This window comes from Vanellus vanellus, assembly GCF_965231255.1.
Source record: "Vanellus vanellus genome assembly, chromosome: 1".
Classification (NCBI taxonomy): domain Eukaryota; kingdom Metazoa; phylum Chordata; class Aves; order Charadriiformes; family Charadriidae; genus Vanellus; species Vanellus vanellus.
This window is the reverse complement of record NC_138905.1, coordinates 95,758,311-95,775,831: the sequence shown is the minus strand read 5'-3', so window position 1 is coordinate 95,775,831 and position 17,521 is coordinate 95,758,311. Positions and strand designations below refer to the sequence as shown.

General features: G+C 38.1%; 1 protein-coding gene across 1 annotated transcript in view; it reads right to left on the bottom strand.

The window, feature by feature from the left end:
- DCBLD2 (discoidin, CUB and LCCL domain containing 2) overlaps positions 1–17,521 on the bottom strand; it is a gene marked incomplete at its 5' end in the record, with an annotated part of 43,493 nt that overhangs the window by 6,376 nt on the left and 19,596 nt on the right. Inside the window, 7 exons of the mRNA XM_082498619.1 lie at positions 4,003–4,127; positions 5,795–6,010; positions 8,669–8,709; positions 9,378–9,511; positions 12,644–12,716; positions 14,063–14,114; positions 15,342–15,479. Of these exons, the coding sequence (XP_082354745.1) occupies positions 4,003–4,127; positions 5,795–6,010; positions 8,669–8,709; positions 9,378–9,511; positions 12,644–12,716; positions 14,063–14,114; positions 15,342–15,479 (779 nt within the window). The remainder of the gene's footprint in view (positions 1–4,002; positions 4,128–5,794; positions 6,011–8,668; positions 8,710–9,377; positions 9,512–12,643; positions 12,717–14,062; positions 14,115–15,341; positions 15,480–17,521) is intronic.

Below are 17,521 nucleotides of genomic sequence, written 5' to 3'. Positions count from 1 at the left end.
CTGTCCTGTGACTGGGTATGGCGTTTATTAGAAAGCATTAAGAGGCACAGTCAAATATGTAATCACACTGTCCTCTAGTGGTTGTGCCTACAAGGGCTGAACCACAGGCAAAATAAAAGGATTCAGGTTCAGAATGCGAGCGCTCTCTTCAGAGTCTCATTGGGAGCCACGTGGTTCTGGAAGAGAAGGACGCAGACTTTGCATGAAGGATGAGCTAAAGCTGGTTCGTCGCTGCTGGGCCTTGCACACAAAGAACTTGTAAAAATTTGACAATGTCTGGTTGAAATTTAAGACCAGTAAGCAGACAGTCACTGTATGATGCAGTGTAAGCACACTGACAGTCTTACAGCCAACTACAGGTTTTGCACTGAACTGCTTAAAACAATACAGAAACTAGGCCCAGTACTCCAACGCAGCAAGCCATCCCAGCATCTTCTGTGGGAGGACTGATTTGGTATCATGTCTTCAGATAGGAAGTGAACTGTGTCTCCACGTCAGCGCACAGCAGCTGGGCTTTGCAACTGCAAATGCAGCTCTTGGGTGCTGCTGCAACACATCACCATAGAGGTGACAATAACTAACATGTTCGTTTTTAAAGCACTGATACAGATATTGCAAATCCTGTTGGACGTAATGCAGAACAGAATTTGGCACTTGCCTGAAAGATAAGTATTATAGCAAGTTTTCTGCTCACTCATACCACTTGTTAAACAATAAAGCACTTTTTGCCAGTCTTAAGGAGAAGCATTGTATTATGCAACAGCTGATGGGTCTGCATAAAACAGAGCAGCGGATTTTTTAGCACACTTTAATCAATACAGATCACTCGTGTTTCAACCTTGACACACTAAATAGATAGATATTTTTGTATTGTACTCCTGTGTTTAAGTTTTTGTAACAAAATGACTAGAATATCCCTACAGATTTCAAGGAAAACAATTATTCCAGGAAGCTATCCATTCAAAAGCCAAAAAAAATCCCAAACAACCTCAGAGACCTTTAAGGGACTCACACCTGGGCTCCCTGATGTACCTAACGTCTCCACTCTTAAAAGACACACAAGCCCCATTACTGTTACTTACGCATAAGAATTTTGGTTTGTCCTTACATAGGCATTAATTGTCTTCATGTTTGAAAGCACTGACAGATCAAATAATAGACACGTAATTTAGTTAGGCATGGAAAAATAAATCGCTTGGTAACTAAAATGCAGTACTTAATGTTTAAGTGTATAGTTTTTTCTACACATTAAGTTCGTAACGAGCATTTTCCTTTTTATGTACCCAAGTAACACTCTCAGACTAACTGCTAACCCATTCATGACACTAAAAATCTAGGTAAGCAAACCCAAGGTATTTGTCTTGAAAGTGTACAGTGTCTGTTCTTGCCCAACTTACTGCAGAGCAGATTTACAAGCACACGGCTCTTGGTGGTATTTGTCCTGCTCTGAATTTAAGCTTATTGTTCTTAAATATATTTACTAGCAATGAATGAAGACAGATTGAAGGCAGGGGCAAGTCTACGGTGTTATTTTCGAAATAATACAAAGCAGTCACAGTTTGTGTGTCCAAGTATTCACAATCTAATGACACACAGCAAGAACACAGAAGACCGAGTTCCAATTTACAGCCACTTGTCCCCTAAATTAGGGCAATTTTTTTTTTTTTTTTTTTTTTTTTTTAAAGCTGACAGGCTCATAGCTACAGAACTCACCAGAGAATTACTTGTTTTGGTAAAGATGCAAATGAGAAGCAAAATACAGGGGTAACTCTTTGAGGGGATGCGCCCAGCCCGAACTGCTGTACTGTACCCTTGTTTTCAGTGTGCCATGCCAGTGCCCACTACTAAAAGAAGGTGCAAGCCACACCTGGCTAGCCGAGCAACAAATGCAGGAGTTACAGATTAGGGAAACAGATGCCCAACACTGAACGTTAGTCTCACTTCAGGTTTCTGAAGCTGAGCATGTAACAGCAAAGGCAATAAGAATCATTAACCTTGACTATTATCTTCAAGAAAGATAACAGTAGTTCTTTGCTCCAGGCTTTTATTAGTCAAGCTTTTCATGTCAAGTGTTATGATGGTAACTGCAGCTCATCTGCAGCTCAATATTTTTTGTTCATTTAATTTTTTGCACAAAAAAAAATTCGCTTCTGAGATCAATACAGTGCAAGTTTTTTGATAACTGTCATATTCAATTTGTTATCAAACTCTCTCCATTTGCCTCTGTGCTGTCAAACAACTTTTCCAGCACTGCAGCTTTGATGTGTCATTTTTCCCAAACTCAAGCATTTTATTCTTTTTTTCATAGATAAAAATTTTAAGAAAAGCTTTTCTTAAGTGCTGACAGATCTCTAGAAGCTATTGGCAAAGAGGACTACAGGAAAGCCTTGGAAAAGCTTCTAGTCTCCTGAACAACGTTAGGAATTTCAAACATTTTTCAAAAAAACAGGGAATAGCACCTCCAGGTTAGCCTGGTATGCAATTATGTAAGGCTCAAAGGGAGAAGCCTGCGCTCGTATGCATCCAAAAGCAAAGCTGTATCAAGTGAGACGATGTCATCCAGAGGAAAAATCTGCTATTTTGAAGCCTAAGAGATCCTGACAGAACCCTTGTTTCTGTCATTTAACTACAGCTGGCACTTCCAGGGTACGTGTGGTTCTTTGTGCATTGTACCTAATGATACAAAGAGTGCAAAAAAATTCTGTTGCCTGTAAATTCAAGCTCCACAATTTGTTTCATTTCATGAACTTGCAAGAGAAACAATATTCTCAAGTTAAAAGGCAATAGCTGCAAAAGTTTTCTAAAACAATTATCAAACTAAACACGAAGCCTAAATCTAGGCAGCTCTCTAGCTGAGATTTTATTTTATCGCCAGGAGAGGGCACTCGAAAACTAGCAAAAGATGCTGGATTATTTTTTTTTTCCTTTGAACACTTCATACTAACAGTCTGTTAGTTCACGTGCAGGTTCAAAGAGATGGACCAGCCCCAACAGTAAAGTCTCCTCCTTTCAGGAAAGTTTCCTACTATAATGTTCAGTGTTCAAAAAACCTCTTAATTTAACGAATGAGATACTTCAACCTTTCACTTCATCAACAGGATGCTACATCCTACCTTGACATTCTTAACCTGCAGTAAACAGAAGAAAACCAAGTACAGCTAAAGAGTTACCATTCTTACGAACTGTTTCTAAAAAGTTACTATGATGTTACTCGTTACTACTACACATACGTGATACCACAGGCCTATGGAAGTAAGGTAAATTACATCCAAGAATTTTAAGAAAAGGAAAAAAAAAATCTAGTTCCAGTCAGGTTACCAAAAATCCTCTGATTTATTTAAGAAAATCTGATCTGAACCACTGGGAAGACCAGGTAGGACATTAATCTTCCCATTTTTACTGTCTATTAAATACTGCAACACAGTGAAAATAAGATTACCTTGCTGCTAACTTTAGGTAACTTTTCTGTGCGGCAAAGCATTTGCAATCTGAACATACCATTTCATTTTTTAAGAAAACTCCCCTCTGCAAGGGCTGTTCTATTATACAGGAAAGAAACTTACCCGTATTTTGTCAAACAGTGACATTAACAGAAATATTATAAACAATGGAAAATTATACAACCCATAACATTTATTCTGTAACCACAAGAGGATAAGAAAAAAACCCTTATTTTTGAAACAAACAACCTATTTTGAAAGAAATTTGAAAGAAATCTGATTATATGCCGTACCAGACGGCCTACCACTGGCAATGGAAGTTTCTTGTATAGAATACTCCCATCCCCAAATAGTAATAAAAATAATCTGTGCATTTCAGAACTGTTCAGATCCTTACATGTTTGCATATTTTCATAGTTTCTTCCACATAGATGCTGTTTATGATTCAGAATTACACTGAAAAGGAAAGTTACTTAACGCTTCCTCACCATACCAAAATTAGTCGCATTTACAATTGTGAAATCTCCATAGAACATACCTAGAAACTGTCTGGTATTTTTACCTTATCTTTATCCATGCCAGGCTCTCTGTATACTGTCCATTTCTGTGCATCATCACTGTATAAAATTCTGTAGGCTGAAACGTAATAGTAGTATTCTGCTAAGGTTGATCCAGTAGTTATGATACCTGTGAAAACGAAGGTGCCCAGTTAGACAAAAAACTGGTAACAGTTTGTAAAAATTAAGAGATCAGCTTTTGAATCCAGAGTTATGTAGTTGGAATCTCCACGGGTCCAGTTACATTTCAAAAAATCTATCCATGGTGCCAGGGTCTGATCCTTCTACAGTGACTGAAACTTTATAATCATTTTACGTACTTTTATGTTTTAATTAATTATATATTCTATATGAGGTTATTAATTATATATACATAATATATTAATTAATATATAACCTTGCTAAGCACTCTTCCCCCATTTCTTGATGGAAACGGCCTGTTCATTTGACCGTGGCCCACTCCTGTCTCCAGGTGCCAAGACAGTACCACACTTCCCTGCTTTTGTACCGCCAACTTAAAAACACCACTGAAAGAACTGTCGGTTCCTAAAGCTGACACTGCAGCGATGCAGAAAGACTCACATAGGAAAGCTGTTTTCTAAAAGCTTATTAGCACAGGAATTCGAGGAGTAATGTAAAATCCAAATAGCCCCCCGGGAGGTAATAACAAAGGCTGCTGGTAAACCCCAGTTGCTTAATGACAGGAAACGGAGCTGCTGATAGCAGTGTGCGCAGCTGAGTTTACAGAGACCAACTCACACATTTGAGAGACACACAAACCCAAACTGATAAAAGGAAGATGTTTCACAATAGTCTTAAAGCCCAGAACTCTATGAAGCACTCTACTTAAAGCCACTTGATTTTTGATTTAAGTCAGTGAAAACATGCCAATTAAGAACAGCGAATCACCTCTGAACAATTAAATCAAAATAGAAAGCACTAATGTCAGCATAGAAGATACAATAGCTGTACTGCTACTATTTAGGCTACCCGAGGTTAACCCCAAAATGCCTCAGTGCTTCACTACTCGGCACAGGCCACATTGTGATCAACAGACACAGGTAACCATGACCTCACTCATTCAACTCACAAAATGTGAAGCAAACCATACAGAGCGGATTAGGAATCGGCACCTCCAGCTGTCTCTCCAAATAAACACAGCTAGTAAAATCAAGACAGATGGTCCATCACAATCTCTGTGAAGGAACAGAGCCTAACCCAGACTCTGGCTGCATCGGTCTGCACTGTTGGGTCTGTTTGCTGAGGGAAAGTGCAACAGACTGCTGAGGAGCCCACCACCCCTGACTCTCGGCCAAAGTTCCACTTCAGGCAAGGAGGTGAAGGGGAGGTTGCCAGCTGGTTTACTGTCTGTTGCTTGTCTCACACTGCACTGCGGTTGTTCCTGTCTCCACTGTTGGATTCATTACAGACACGACAGGCAGTAGGGAAAAACCTAAAAACTTAAGTCAGTACACATGCAGAGGTACCAGTGGACCGAGCTGACAGGATATGGATTTGCACCTCCAACAGCAGGAAAGGGGAAGCATCAAGGATCCAATAAAACCACAGGAAACACTTCAACAAATTCTGATGGAAGAGGTGTTTTCTACCATGAAGCTCTACCTGTTCAACTCTAACTCCAAACTCCTCAGTGTATTAGCTAGGACATGGAGCCAATTTTGCTGTAACAGTAATTAAATGTTACCTGGACTTTATCTAAGACCAAGCACTGGAAGAAAGGATGTCGGTAACCAAACTTCTTGAATGCTGCTTAAAAGCCACATCAGATTCACTTACCTGTTATTCTCTTTTCTTTATTCAAGTCAATCTGCAACCACTGATGGTCATCACTGATAAAGGCAGCCCAAGGAGGACCAACCCTTTTTAGTCTGGCATTTTCAGGTTTCCAAATGTTCACTTGTCCTGTTTGGTCAGACCACTCAAGAATAGATGATGCCGTGATCTGGGAATCAGGGATTACCCCAGATTCCATCCCCAGTGTCCCATAGCAACCTGAGCAACAGGAAAGGGGAGGATTCAAAATGAAAATGCAAGTTACTCAATTATTTTACCTCCTTGGAGTTTAAAATTTTACATGCAAATATTAAACTGCCATCTAAATTTATTCCATAACACCACTACCAACAAAAATTACTGTCTTCTGCTTTCTAAAAGCGATGCTGGAACCAAATTTGTGGTCTTGAGTATTACGTGATTTATGCCGGCTCAACAGTAATGTGGATATTCTCTCAATCACGGCCCATACAGAGCACTAGAAGAGAAGCTTTGGGGGAGCTCTCATGGTTTAATAGCATGTATGATTGATGCAGGAATGGGAAACAGACTACTTGATCATTCATTTCTTTTTTGCATCTATATAATTTCTTGGTTTTTAAGCTCACCTCAGTATCACAATGTTAATTCAAACAATACACTAAAGAAAGCCATGTCATAATCCTGGCCTTGAGCTCAAACACATTCTTGAAATTAGTTGTATTTTTTTGTCACCATTCTTACTAAAAGTTTCTTCCAATGTTGCATTCTACCGATGGCTAGAAAACATCTCCTAAATTCCTGGCTAAATTTCCTTGTGGCTAGTTGATATCCGTTTGCTCTTAGCTATAAAATCTTGTTCTGTAGTACCAAAAGTTTCCCCCTTTCACACGTGTATTCCCCAGACAGATCAGCAGAGAGCAATCTTTGCCTGCAGTCAGGCAGCCTGAACAACCCAGCCAGGTTTCCCTTTTGCTGTGAGCTCCCCCTCTCCCTGCAGGCACTCCTGCAGCCCTCCTCTGCACCAAGGTCAGGTGCTCATCCCTCAAGGGAGGTGCAGGGGGCAGAGCCCATGTGTGACTGGATGCCAGACAAGGCCTCACCGATGTCCTGTTCGATGGCATTAATAGTTTGTTGTCTCTACTGGACGTTGTCTCTATTGGACGGGATCACAGTAGCACTTGACTAACCAGATCCTTTCCCTCACCTGTCACTTCCATCTAACAAGCTGCCAGTTTGAAGCAGAAATGCCTCAGTCTCTACAACCTTATACTTTTTGCTCTGTGATTCTTCAATTAATTCCCATTACTCAAGTTTCAAAATCAGCCAGGTCTTCCCTTACAAATAGTTACACCTTCCTCTGCACTGACCATGCCTCTAGCATTAAGAACACACTCCTCTATTTTGTACCAAGTCATGAAAACAACTATTACAGAAAAACCATACTTGTAACTTCACCACAGTCTGATAAAACCTTATTTGAGCATTCTACAGAGTCCTCTTTTTTTCCTTCAGCTAACTCCTAGGGCACCCAACTACATACATTTTAATCTAGACCTGCATCTTGTCTCTAGCTTATTCAATAATTTCTCAAATATGTCACTGAAATCCATAGTCTAAATCAGCATTTTGTCCTATCTCTTCATATTTCCAGGCCACATAATTACATTCATATACACCATCAGATCACATTTTGAAAGACAAAAAACCCCAACAAACCCTGTCTCGATCACTGTGTTTAATATTCTGCATACATAAGGTCACCAGACATGCAATTTCTTCTTCCAGCTCTTGCAGAGGTCTGGGATAGAAATTATTTTAATATTATGTGGATTATATTTTCTAATTTTTGCTTGTTTGTAAACATTTCCATCTCCAAACACTCCTGCCCATGAGATTCCTGCCTTTATATCTCCAGTCAGCATCACTTTTACTTATATAATAGGAAAAGTATTTGTTTACTTTTAAGGAGTATGAGTATGATTTCCCCCTCTTTTATTTTAACTTTATCCTTATGGAAAACAGACATTATGGTTTTGCTGGGGGGGGGGGGGGGGGAGTTATATTGTTATTAAAACAATTAAAAGAGACTAAGGAAAGGACACTGTCTTCACAATACTTCCAACATCCACTCAAAGATGGCATTCAAAGTGACTTACAGAAAAAGTAGATTCCATTTCAAAAACTACAGCTAATTTATTTGTAAAACAGGTAAATGACAGGAAGTAAAAACATGGAAAGGAGTAAAGCTTTAAGCAGGGGAACACTTGTTATACCAATCAGCAACCTGGTACATATTTACAAAACAAAACACAGCAGCCAAGAAGGAACACAACTTACACACAGAGCAAGGCCCAAGAGATGCCTTTCCAGAGCAAGGGAGACAAGTAATTTATCACATAGCATTCAGCTGCAAGAATATGGGAGGAAAAAAGTAAAAGTGGGTGGAGAAAAATAAGGAATAATTTTGGGATTTCTGCTAGCTTTCTTAGCAGGCAGCAAGGAAAGCGTAAGGAGTAAACCTGGAAAAAAACTAGGATGCACAGGTGGTACAAATAAAGAGCAACTCTTAAGTGCCCAACTCTGCTTTAGCGGTGCATTTAAAGTATGGGAGTCAAGTCACTTCGAACCAGACTGTAATAGAGGAACATAACCTGAAAGAATCTCTTTCTGCAGATAAGCAAGGCTTACTTTATACATGACTGTATCTAAAAACGTAGTGACTGTTAATCTTCAAAATGAGCTAGTAAAACAATTCAAACATATAAATTACTGAGGAATGCAGTAAAAAAATGTCTAACTATAACAAAAAATAAGAAATAAAATACTTACACGCTTATTTCTACTCACAAAATTTGTATGAAAACATCAACATGTAATACAAGTGATAATGCTTACCGCTTGTCTTAAATGTGAAGAGACTTGTAGATAACGGCCCCCTGCAGAGAACAAAAGAAGATGGTTTTTGTGGTAGTCAGTGAGGAAAACTGAAACAAACTGTCTTCAATTTATTTTTCTGACTGCTTGCCACTGAAACCTATACACATACGCCTAAACAAGCACTTCACAATTAAAGTTAACAGTTCCTGTCACAGAGTTGCAGTGCTTGCAGTACAAACCCCTTTTCTATCCTTTTTTTAGTTATTTGAGTCAAAGGCTTTCAAACAAACAGCTGCCCAGCAAAACACAAGACTTCATTAAAATGCTTCCTATTTAAATTAAGCTAATCATAATAACAAGAATCAATCTCCAATTGCTTTAATTCTTTGGACTCCTGAGATAAAATGACAAGTTACATTCTTTTCCTTGCAACTAAAAAGTTGCCATTAAATTATTATTTTCCCACAGACCATTAGGAATTTAAGGTTACATCATGCATTTTGGAAGATGCAACCTCCTTGCAGAATTTGGAAAATTAATCTTTATGGCCTAGAGGTAAAAAATATCTGGTAAAACAATCACACTAGCAAAAAAGCATCGTGAGAACCTTACAGAAGAGAACCTGTCCATGGAACATGTAGCTTTACCAGCTGAAATTAATTCCGTGATGAGACACTATCAAGACCTAAGGTGCTAAAGATAAGGAGAACATCAGAAGTACACTTACACTTTTGAGGTGACATTGTTAGCCAGGGAGCCTTCATAGTACGGAATGCCCTTGCTGATTACAACATTAATTTGGCCACCCAGAGTATTTGACACAACGCCTGCGTGAACACCGGCCATACAAAGTGATGATGACTTGAAGAGGGGAGGGAAAGAAACATTTAATAGTACATTGTAAAAAAATTAAATACTACGCTGTATGTTGAAAATGCCACATTATCCAGTTACAGTTGTTTTTATTCTTACATTAAGAACGTGTTATCTCTGTTATTTAGAACCCATTCATCTTTGCTTTATTATGGGATTTATAGAAACACAAAAAGAAGCTCCTACATGTCACTCCATCCTTACCCAGATGTATTTGGAATGTAACCCTTGTACTCAAATAAGCTCAAAAAACCAGCAAGGTGAATTAGTCTGAAAAAGCCAGACAGCCAGACTTTCAGCCTACAATAAATCTATTGTGTTAGGCAACAGAAGTTGAATACATACATAGAATACCTTTTAACAGCACACTGAAAGTATATTTATTCCTTTTCTCACAATTAAGGAGTGGTGCACTGCAGATTTTGTAACTTTTAGCCAATGGGTTATATTTTTTATTTTAACTTATGGTTAAATATGGTTTAACCATCCAGCAATATGATCCATATAAACTCACAGTAATACAGGAATACGATTAGTTCTAAAGAAGCTGATTACCTAGGTTGTACAGGTCAATGGAAATCAGTTATGCAAAAGTTTTTGCAGGACATCCTGTTCTTTCCTTCTCCCTGGATGACTGTTAGCCCAGATCCGCTAACAAGTGTCACAGTGATACTTCCATTTCCCTGGCTTGCAGGCTGGCTGTGCCATAGGTAGCAGGACTGACTCACTACAAAGTCCTTCAGGCACAGCACAAAGTGAACAGAGCAAGATGCCGCTGTCTCCTGGGCCAAAACTAGCCCAGGAGATGGTCTCCAGCTGGAATGCAAACCCTTCCAGGCCAAAGGGGCTTGACCAAGAGACATCCTAGTGCTCAGGAGCAGAGAGACAATCCCGTTCCAAAAAAGGTTCAGTGGCAGTGGCTTTGCACCCATCCACCACGTGCACCAAGGTTCCTGGAGGATGACTGGCTACGTACAGTGCAACAGGCACATACAGAGCTATTTCACAGGTGTTCTTGCAATGTGCAGCACTGGGCTATGCACAGACATGCTGCAATTCTGCAGCCCCTCACTCACTTCCAATGAGATTGGGATCAACCTGAGTTTGAGAAGATCAAGGGGGTCCAAGCTGTCTGTGAAGGACCACCTGGGTGTCTCCCAATATACCTTCCAGAAACCATATTTAGGTTGTTATTACTACTGTGGTATCCTAGTGCAGACTTGCCCGAGTTGATAAACAGCAGATGATGATTGCAGATTTTTAGTTTCTGTTAACAGTTTCTCCCACAAACACAGTCCACTGCTAGCTGTTGCTGCTAAACGCATTTGCCGCACTACTCTGCCAACCAGTCCACTGGGTGCTATAGAGCCTCACCACAACTCTTTAAGAAGGAATCAGCAGGTCCTTTCCAGAGAAGGATGACTTAATGGATGATTTTCTTTCTCACATTATTTTAAAAACGGAACAACTTTCTCCATTGTGACTTCTTTAGAAATAATTGCATGGTGCAGCAAGCCAAGATGCCTCTATATCTCAAGTTCACTGGCAAAAAAAACAGCTCACCAAGACTCTTCCAAACATAATTCTCCTCGCTATTGTCACACATAAAAACTCTAACCCTATTACCCAGCCCCCAAGTATCCCAAAAGCTTTCTAAATAAATGGAATTATGCCTCACTCACGCACACAGCTCCCCTTTCCTTTCCTACTTTCCCTTGAAAGTATGAGATGGGATTCTGCAATAGATGCAGCTCTCTCCTCCCTGCTCACCAGAAGATGTCAGCAATGAGCGCTACAAGTCCTCAAGGACATCAGGCTGACACAGGAAGAATCAAAATTTAGGGTATTTTTTAAAGCAGCAAGCAGCTGCCGATGAGTTGAAAGAGACGCATGAGAAATCTCTACCTGAAACTGTGTCTAAACTGCTGGACAATTTGATTTCTTTCCACACAACTTGACTTCTAGGAAATTCTCTGCCTTTTTATTCAGAGCAATAAAGTATAAGAAAAGAAAGTTACAGGGCATTTATTTCCTAAAGTTTCCTTTTTCCTCCATAGAAAACAGTTTTTCCAGGTTTTGGCAAAAAACTCCCAACAAGCAGAACACCTATATATGCTGCAAATACATTAGGCAGAGAATCAACTTCATCTTGTTACTAGCTACAAAAATTACCTCGCTGCCATTTAGGGAGGACTCACTGTGGACCAGAACTTATAATGCAGTTACGCTGTGGTGACATTTTTACATATGAGTAATTATTTAATCAGGTAGCCTAGGATTTACAGATATTTAAGAAAATCAGAGAGGCACACTTTAGGTTCATATTGAATATTAAAATCTTCACTTACTAATGTTCTCAAAAACTTATTTCCTCTGCGCTAGATCTAATGGCTTATTAAAATGAGTATTTTAAGAAAAACAAAGGTTTAATGTATTTTTTTGCTAGATTGCTAGCAAAATTATAATAATTTAAAAATAAACAAGGCAAACACTCTCCAGTCCTATGGCAGGTATGCTAATTCAGTTTCAAAAGCTTACATCAGAAAAACTGTGTATAGGTTTTGTTAGTGTTCTAAGTAAACAGTACATTATTAAAGATTTTCATTTCCAATTTATGGAAGTATTAATGTTACAGTATTAACTCTCTTTTGCAAATGGTTTTATAGCTGCTGCGCATAAATAGTATTTCACCTCTCATGTTGTAATAAAAAAATTAGGATAAACACTGAGACTCTGTTTAGAGATGTATTGCAGTGTCAAAAACAAGAGGGTGTAATTAAAAGAACTGGTTCTCTCTTTATAAATCTGGATTTCCCAACTTGAGAAAGACAACAAAAAGAAAACAGGAAGCATAAACCAATATTTTGATTGATCCACCCTTCTCAGCAGGCCTTACAAAAATGTTTGAGTCTCTACTAAGTTACTTCACTTCTTGGAGATGTCAACATCTGAAGCACCAGCCATTTTGCAGCCGTGCAAAAGTGTACCATGGTATTCACTTTAGGAGGTACAAATTCCAGAACCCAGGCAGGAGAACTAATGTGTACCACAGTAATTGACTTTGAATTATACAGTACGTGTTTTACTGAAATTCACCTAAGACCACAATATTTTACTTACATCTCTGTATCCATGGGGAATAGTGCCTGAAATATCAGCAAAAGGAATCACACATCCAGCTGGACAATACTTACTGGAAGACAACAAAACATCAAGTCAAGATATACATGCAGCTACAACTCTTATAATGCTATAAAATAGTCACTATGTTTTTGATTTACAATACACTTGTCATTCATATATCACTATTTAAGGATATATCCTAATTGAGGACTTATCAAATCAGACAAAAAATACTCAGGAAGAGAAGTAAACAAGAGAACAGACATTTGAAAAAGTTTAAAAAAAGTCTCAGCTGAAACTACAGTTCCAGTTTCAATATAATAAATTAATAAAGCCAGCATTTTATAATATAAATAACACACAGCTTCTGTAAATTGAAAATCACATAAGCACCAATATTAATAAATTTTATTTTATAAATTCGAGACCTGCATATCTATCTGTTTTCCATCCTTAAATAATACATCTGAGAAGTAATGTTATTTTGTAATAGCTCCTAGCAATGCTTTGATCATAAAAAAATGGGCAAATTCAGTTAATACCACTAGCTCATGAAAAGCAAGAGGCAAGATATCTGCACCTCTGATGCAAGCCTGTATTCATGTTCTAGTGCCATCTCGTACTGCACATACAAAAGCTATTAAATCTTCATGATTTAACAGTAAACTGGAGTAAACTATTAACATTTTCACTGCAGTTCAACAAGTTGAAGCAACTTTGCAGGTACCACGAAAATAGTGGGATTCGGAGACTTCAACATATGTTGAGTAAGGCCAGAACCTACAACTACAACCCTATTTTGAAACTTGGGAAAATTAAAGAGAAATGCAAAGGCTACACTTTGAAACGTTTCATGATGCCAGGGCTGAAGTTCTCCAAAAGGTAAGTTTATGTACTTCACAATAGTGTGTAGCTTTAAACACTGGATGGAAATGGAGAAGGAGAAAACGGGGAAATAGCATCTGTTTCCCCCATCAGAAAGTACAGAATTTTATGTCTTCATAGAACCTCATTAATTCACACCAAACTGTGAAATGGGTTTGCAATTTTTAACACATTTCATAGTTTAGTGCTCCTTAGATAACTATATTATGAATTTCAGTACTTAAGGTGTATTCCTGCTGTAATATGTGTTTACAAAAGCAATATGGGAATGAGATATTAGCTCCTATGCATTAGTGCAAATTAACCAGGTTCCACTGTATACTGCATGTAAATTACAAAAATGAGAGCAAGAGAGGGAGGAGGAGTGCAAATGTCTAAATTATTCAACTCTAGCCCTAGTTAGTCCCTTTCTTAAGTTCACTGGGCAGCCAATTTTCAAGCTGCACCAGGTATAAGTAACAAAGTGAAGTAGAAACACTAAAGTGACTTCATTCAAGAAATTGGGGGGAAAACAGGTAAAATCAGTCTTACTTGAATTCTGGTTCGGAAAAGTGACTTGCATTGTCTAAACAGGTAATTAGGTCTGGAAAGAAAAAATGTTAGGTCAAGAGGATGACAAAGACAACAAGTTTGAGTATGCTTTTTAAAGTGCACAAAAATACACATTTGAACCTCTGTGGCTTAACCAAGTCTCAGAATGAAAAAAAACATGTTCCTACTAAATTTTCTTGCAACCGATTTTGTATTACAGTAGAACCCTGATAATTTGTCTGAGTAACTGGGAAATCCACTGAGAATGTGACATAGATAAGAAGAGAAACGCTAAAAACATGCATTTTTTGTGCAGCTTAATTTTAATTTATAGCTATACTTCATAAGACAGAGACACAAACATACGTGCTTTTCACAAAATTCAATTAACAAGCTAGTTAAGCAGGCCTGTGTTTTCAGCATTTAACAGTCCCACAGTACTGAAACCAGGGAGCATAGGGAGCAAACATCAGAGTGCCATGTTACTGGCACCCACGACTGATATCTCAAATTTTATGTTCAGTCTGTTGTGTAACAGCACACACAAATGTGTCCAAAATACAGAGAAAAAATGCACCAGAAAACTCCCACAATACAAATTAAAAGTCTTTATCTGCTCTTTTTTGGAATTACTTCTAGAAAGGGTTTCCTCAAGCTTTTTGCCTTATGAAGCAGTTGCTGGCAATTCTTCATTTCCTCGTGGACCATGTCTGTCACCGTTACAACGAGTGGAAGGAGATGCAAAACAAACACAGCAGCCTTCTTTAGAGGCTAGAATAACCAAAACCATGGGAAAAACAAGAAACGGCAAAAAACCTAAAAAGTAGTCAGCAACTTATACAATTAAAGAGTTGAGGGAGTGTAGGAAAATGTTACTGAAATAAAATTTTCCACAAGGTTGGTCTGTATAAAATATATACAGTTCAACAAGAAAATTATTTGGTTATCTGCCACCTTCGTTACTACCTGAAAAACTGCATTTTGTCCTTTATCTGAAGCAGCTCTTTCATTCATAGCAGAAAACTGAATAACAGGTAACTGTGATTCTTGCCCTCTATCCAAGCTAAGCTTTGATATAATTTCTTTAAAACTACAGTAACTTAAATAGTAACTGAACAGTCCAATTTCCTATGCATAAGTATCAGGAAGACTGTATTAACTGTCTTTATTTTCAGAAATTAATTTGTGAGAAAGTGGGAATAAATAAATTAGTTCCGTATTTTCACCAGGCAACTCTAATTTTACCAGCATAGAAAACCTTCCAAATAATTATAAATACCTGATTTGTCGGTGGTTGAATAAGCTGCAAGAAATCCACGTCCAGATTTATGTGTTCCACTCATGAACTGTACTGTGACTTCATTACTTTTTGAAGTAATTAAACCATCCATTTGAAAACCAAACCCACAATATTTACCTATGGAGAAAAGAGGGAGAACAGACATGGACCAAAACCAACATATGTAATAAGCATCTTTTTTCATTTGCAGTGTAATCTCACATTACTTCTGGCGTATATTCAAAAACAATACATGTGCATGATACTAAATGATGCAGTCGGAGTCCATTTAAAGCAAATGGCAGAGTATGGGTACCACGTTTATTTTGCCACTGTCAACACGTGAGAGCCTCTCTCATACCCTTAACACTTGCAAATAAATGTGACCTTATCCCATTCACCTCTAGCCATGCATAACCCCTGTGGGCAGTTCCTCAAATACCTTGAGAAATCTGTCAAGGAAAAGGATCAAGTTAGGGCAACAAGAATCATCTACAGAAGCAAATAAGAAAAAAGCCCTTCTCTTCCCTCAGCTGTTGGGGCACTTCTTCCTGGTTGACTATTTCATGGTTTCTGCCAACTACTTTTCTTAATTTTTGGACAACAGCAGTCATGATTCACTGCACTTCAGCGTTAACATACAAGCATATGCGATATTAATTATACAAGCATATTATTAATATAAGCCATCAGTTGGTTCACTTTCTATTTTGCTGCATCTATTTTGCAATACTTTAATGAAATTTATGACATTATACAAATATAACTTTACCTCAATTCACTATTTAAACCAGTTAGCAGCAGCAGTTACAAAAAAGTAAGTTCTCTTTTACCAAGGCTCCACACTGACCCTATGTTTTGCTCTGTCATGTTTCAATGATTAATTGCATTCATTATGACAAAGTGCATAATTTTTCCAGCTACCACTTTTCTTTTCCTTTTTGTTAAGTTTTGTTTTCAGCCACTGGATCTTGTTAGAAGATTGACCAGCATGAGACTCCCCTCAGGATAGGTCAGACTGTCCTCAAGACACCATTTATCCACTTTTTCAGGCAAACACACCGGGCAAGACATTTAAATCTAGCTTGGATAAACTTCAGTGCTGCTTACACCACGGAGATACAGCCTTTGATAAACTGCAGACTGATGCACCTTATGATTCATAGCAAGACATACTTTTGAGACTAAAAATCATTTTTCTAACTCTTCCCTGGCCTCTTGTCAGGTTTTTAGCAATCTTTTAAAAAGTGGGCTCTAGAAATGAACAAAACATAACTGCTGACGCCTCTGTCAATGGTATATGCAGAAGATGTAATATTACTATTTTGCCTGTACTTATGTATTGAAGGACCCCAAGTGCTTTTGTACAGCAACATTACAGCAGGAGAGCGAATTCCCACAGTAGCTTACGTTCTCTGCTCCTGTAGATCTGGGCTTACATTGTATGTATTAAGTACATCTGACTGTACACACACAGTGATTGGACTGTGATGAAATCTAATACAGAACACCTCTAGATCTTACTTAAACTAGAGACAAATTTAACACTAAGGATTTGAATCTTCTTTTGAGTTATTGATCAATATTCAAAAGTCTTGGAATGAGGACTAGCCCTTAAAAGTTAAATTAGAAACCTTCTGTGTTTATCTACGCACTAACCCACTAACAATTCATTCTTTTATTCTAATCAGCCAATTTTTAAGTCATTTTGGGTTAAAGGAGGTATCACTGAATTTCAGATTTTATCTAATACAAGTATTTTAATGTTAGACCATGTCAGTTGTCTTAAACGGAAAAACCTAGGATAAATCCAGACTTCTTCCAAACAAATTCAGGTCACTTTAATCTCTTCTGTGTTTGTAGCTTCAAATATGAACATTCAAGAATCTGCATCATCTGTATCTGCCACTGTTAATATCACTGTTTGTTCTGTGATTTAATTTATTAAGAGCAGAACACATTTTTGCTCAACATGCTGTGCTACTACACCAGCTGGGAACAGCTGAAAGTCAAGAGAAACAAATGGAGTAGAAAATTTACTCGAACCCATTAAGTCACTTGTAAAAGTGAATAATAGACTTATCAGAACTGGACATTCCTTGCCATTTAAGGACTTCAGTGTTTCCTATTTTAGACCAAGTCTGGCTCAACAGCTCCAAGCACATACTTATTTTCACATA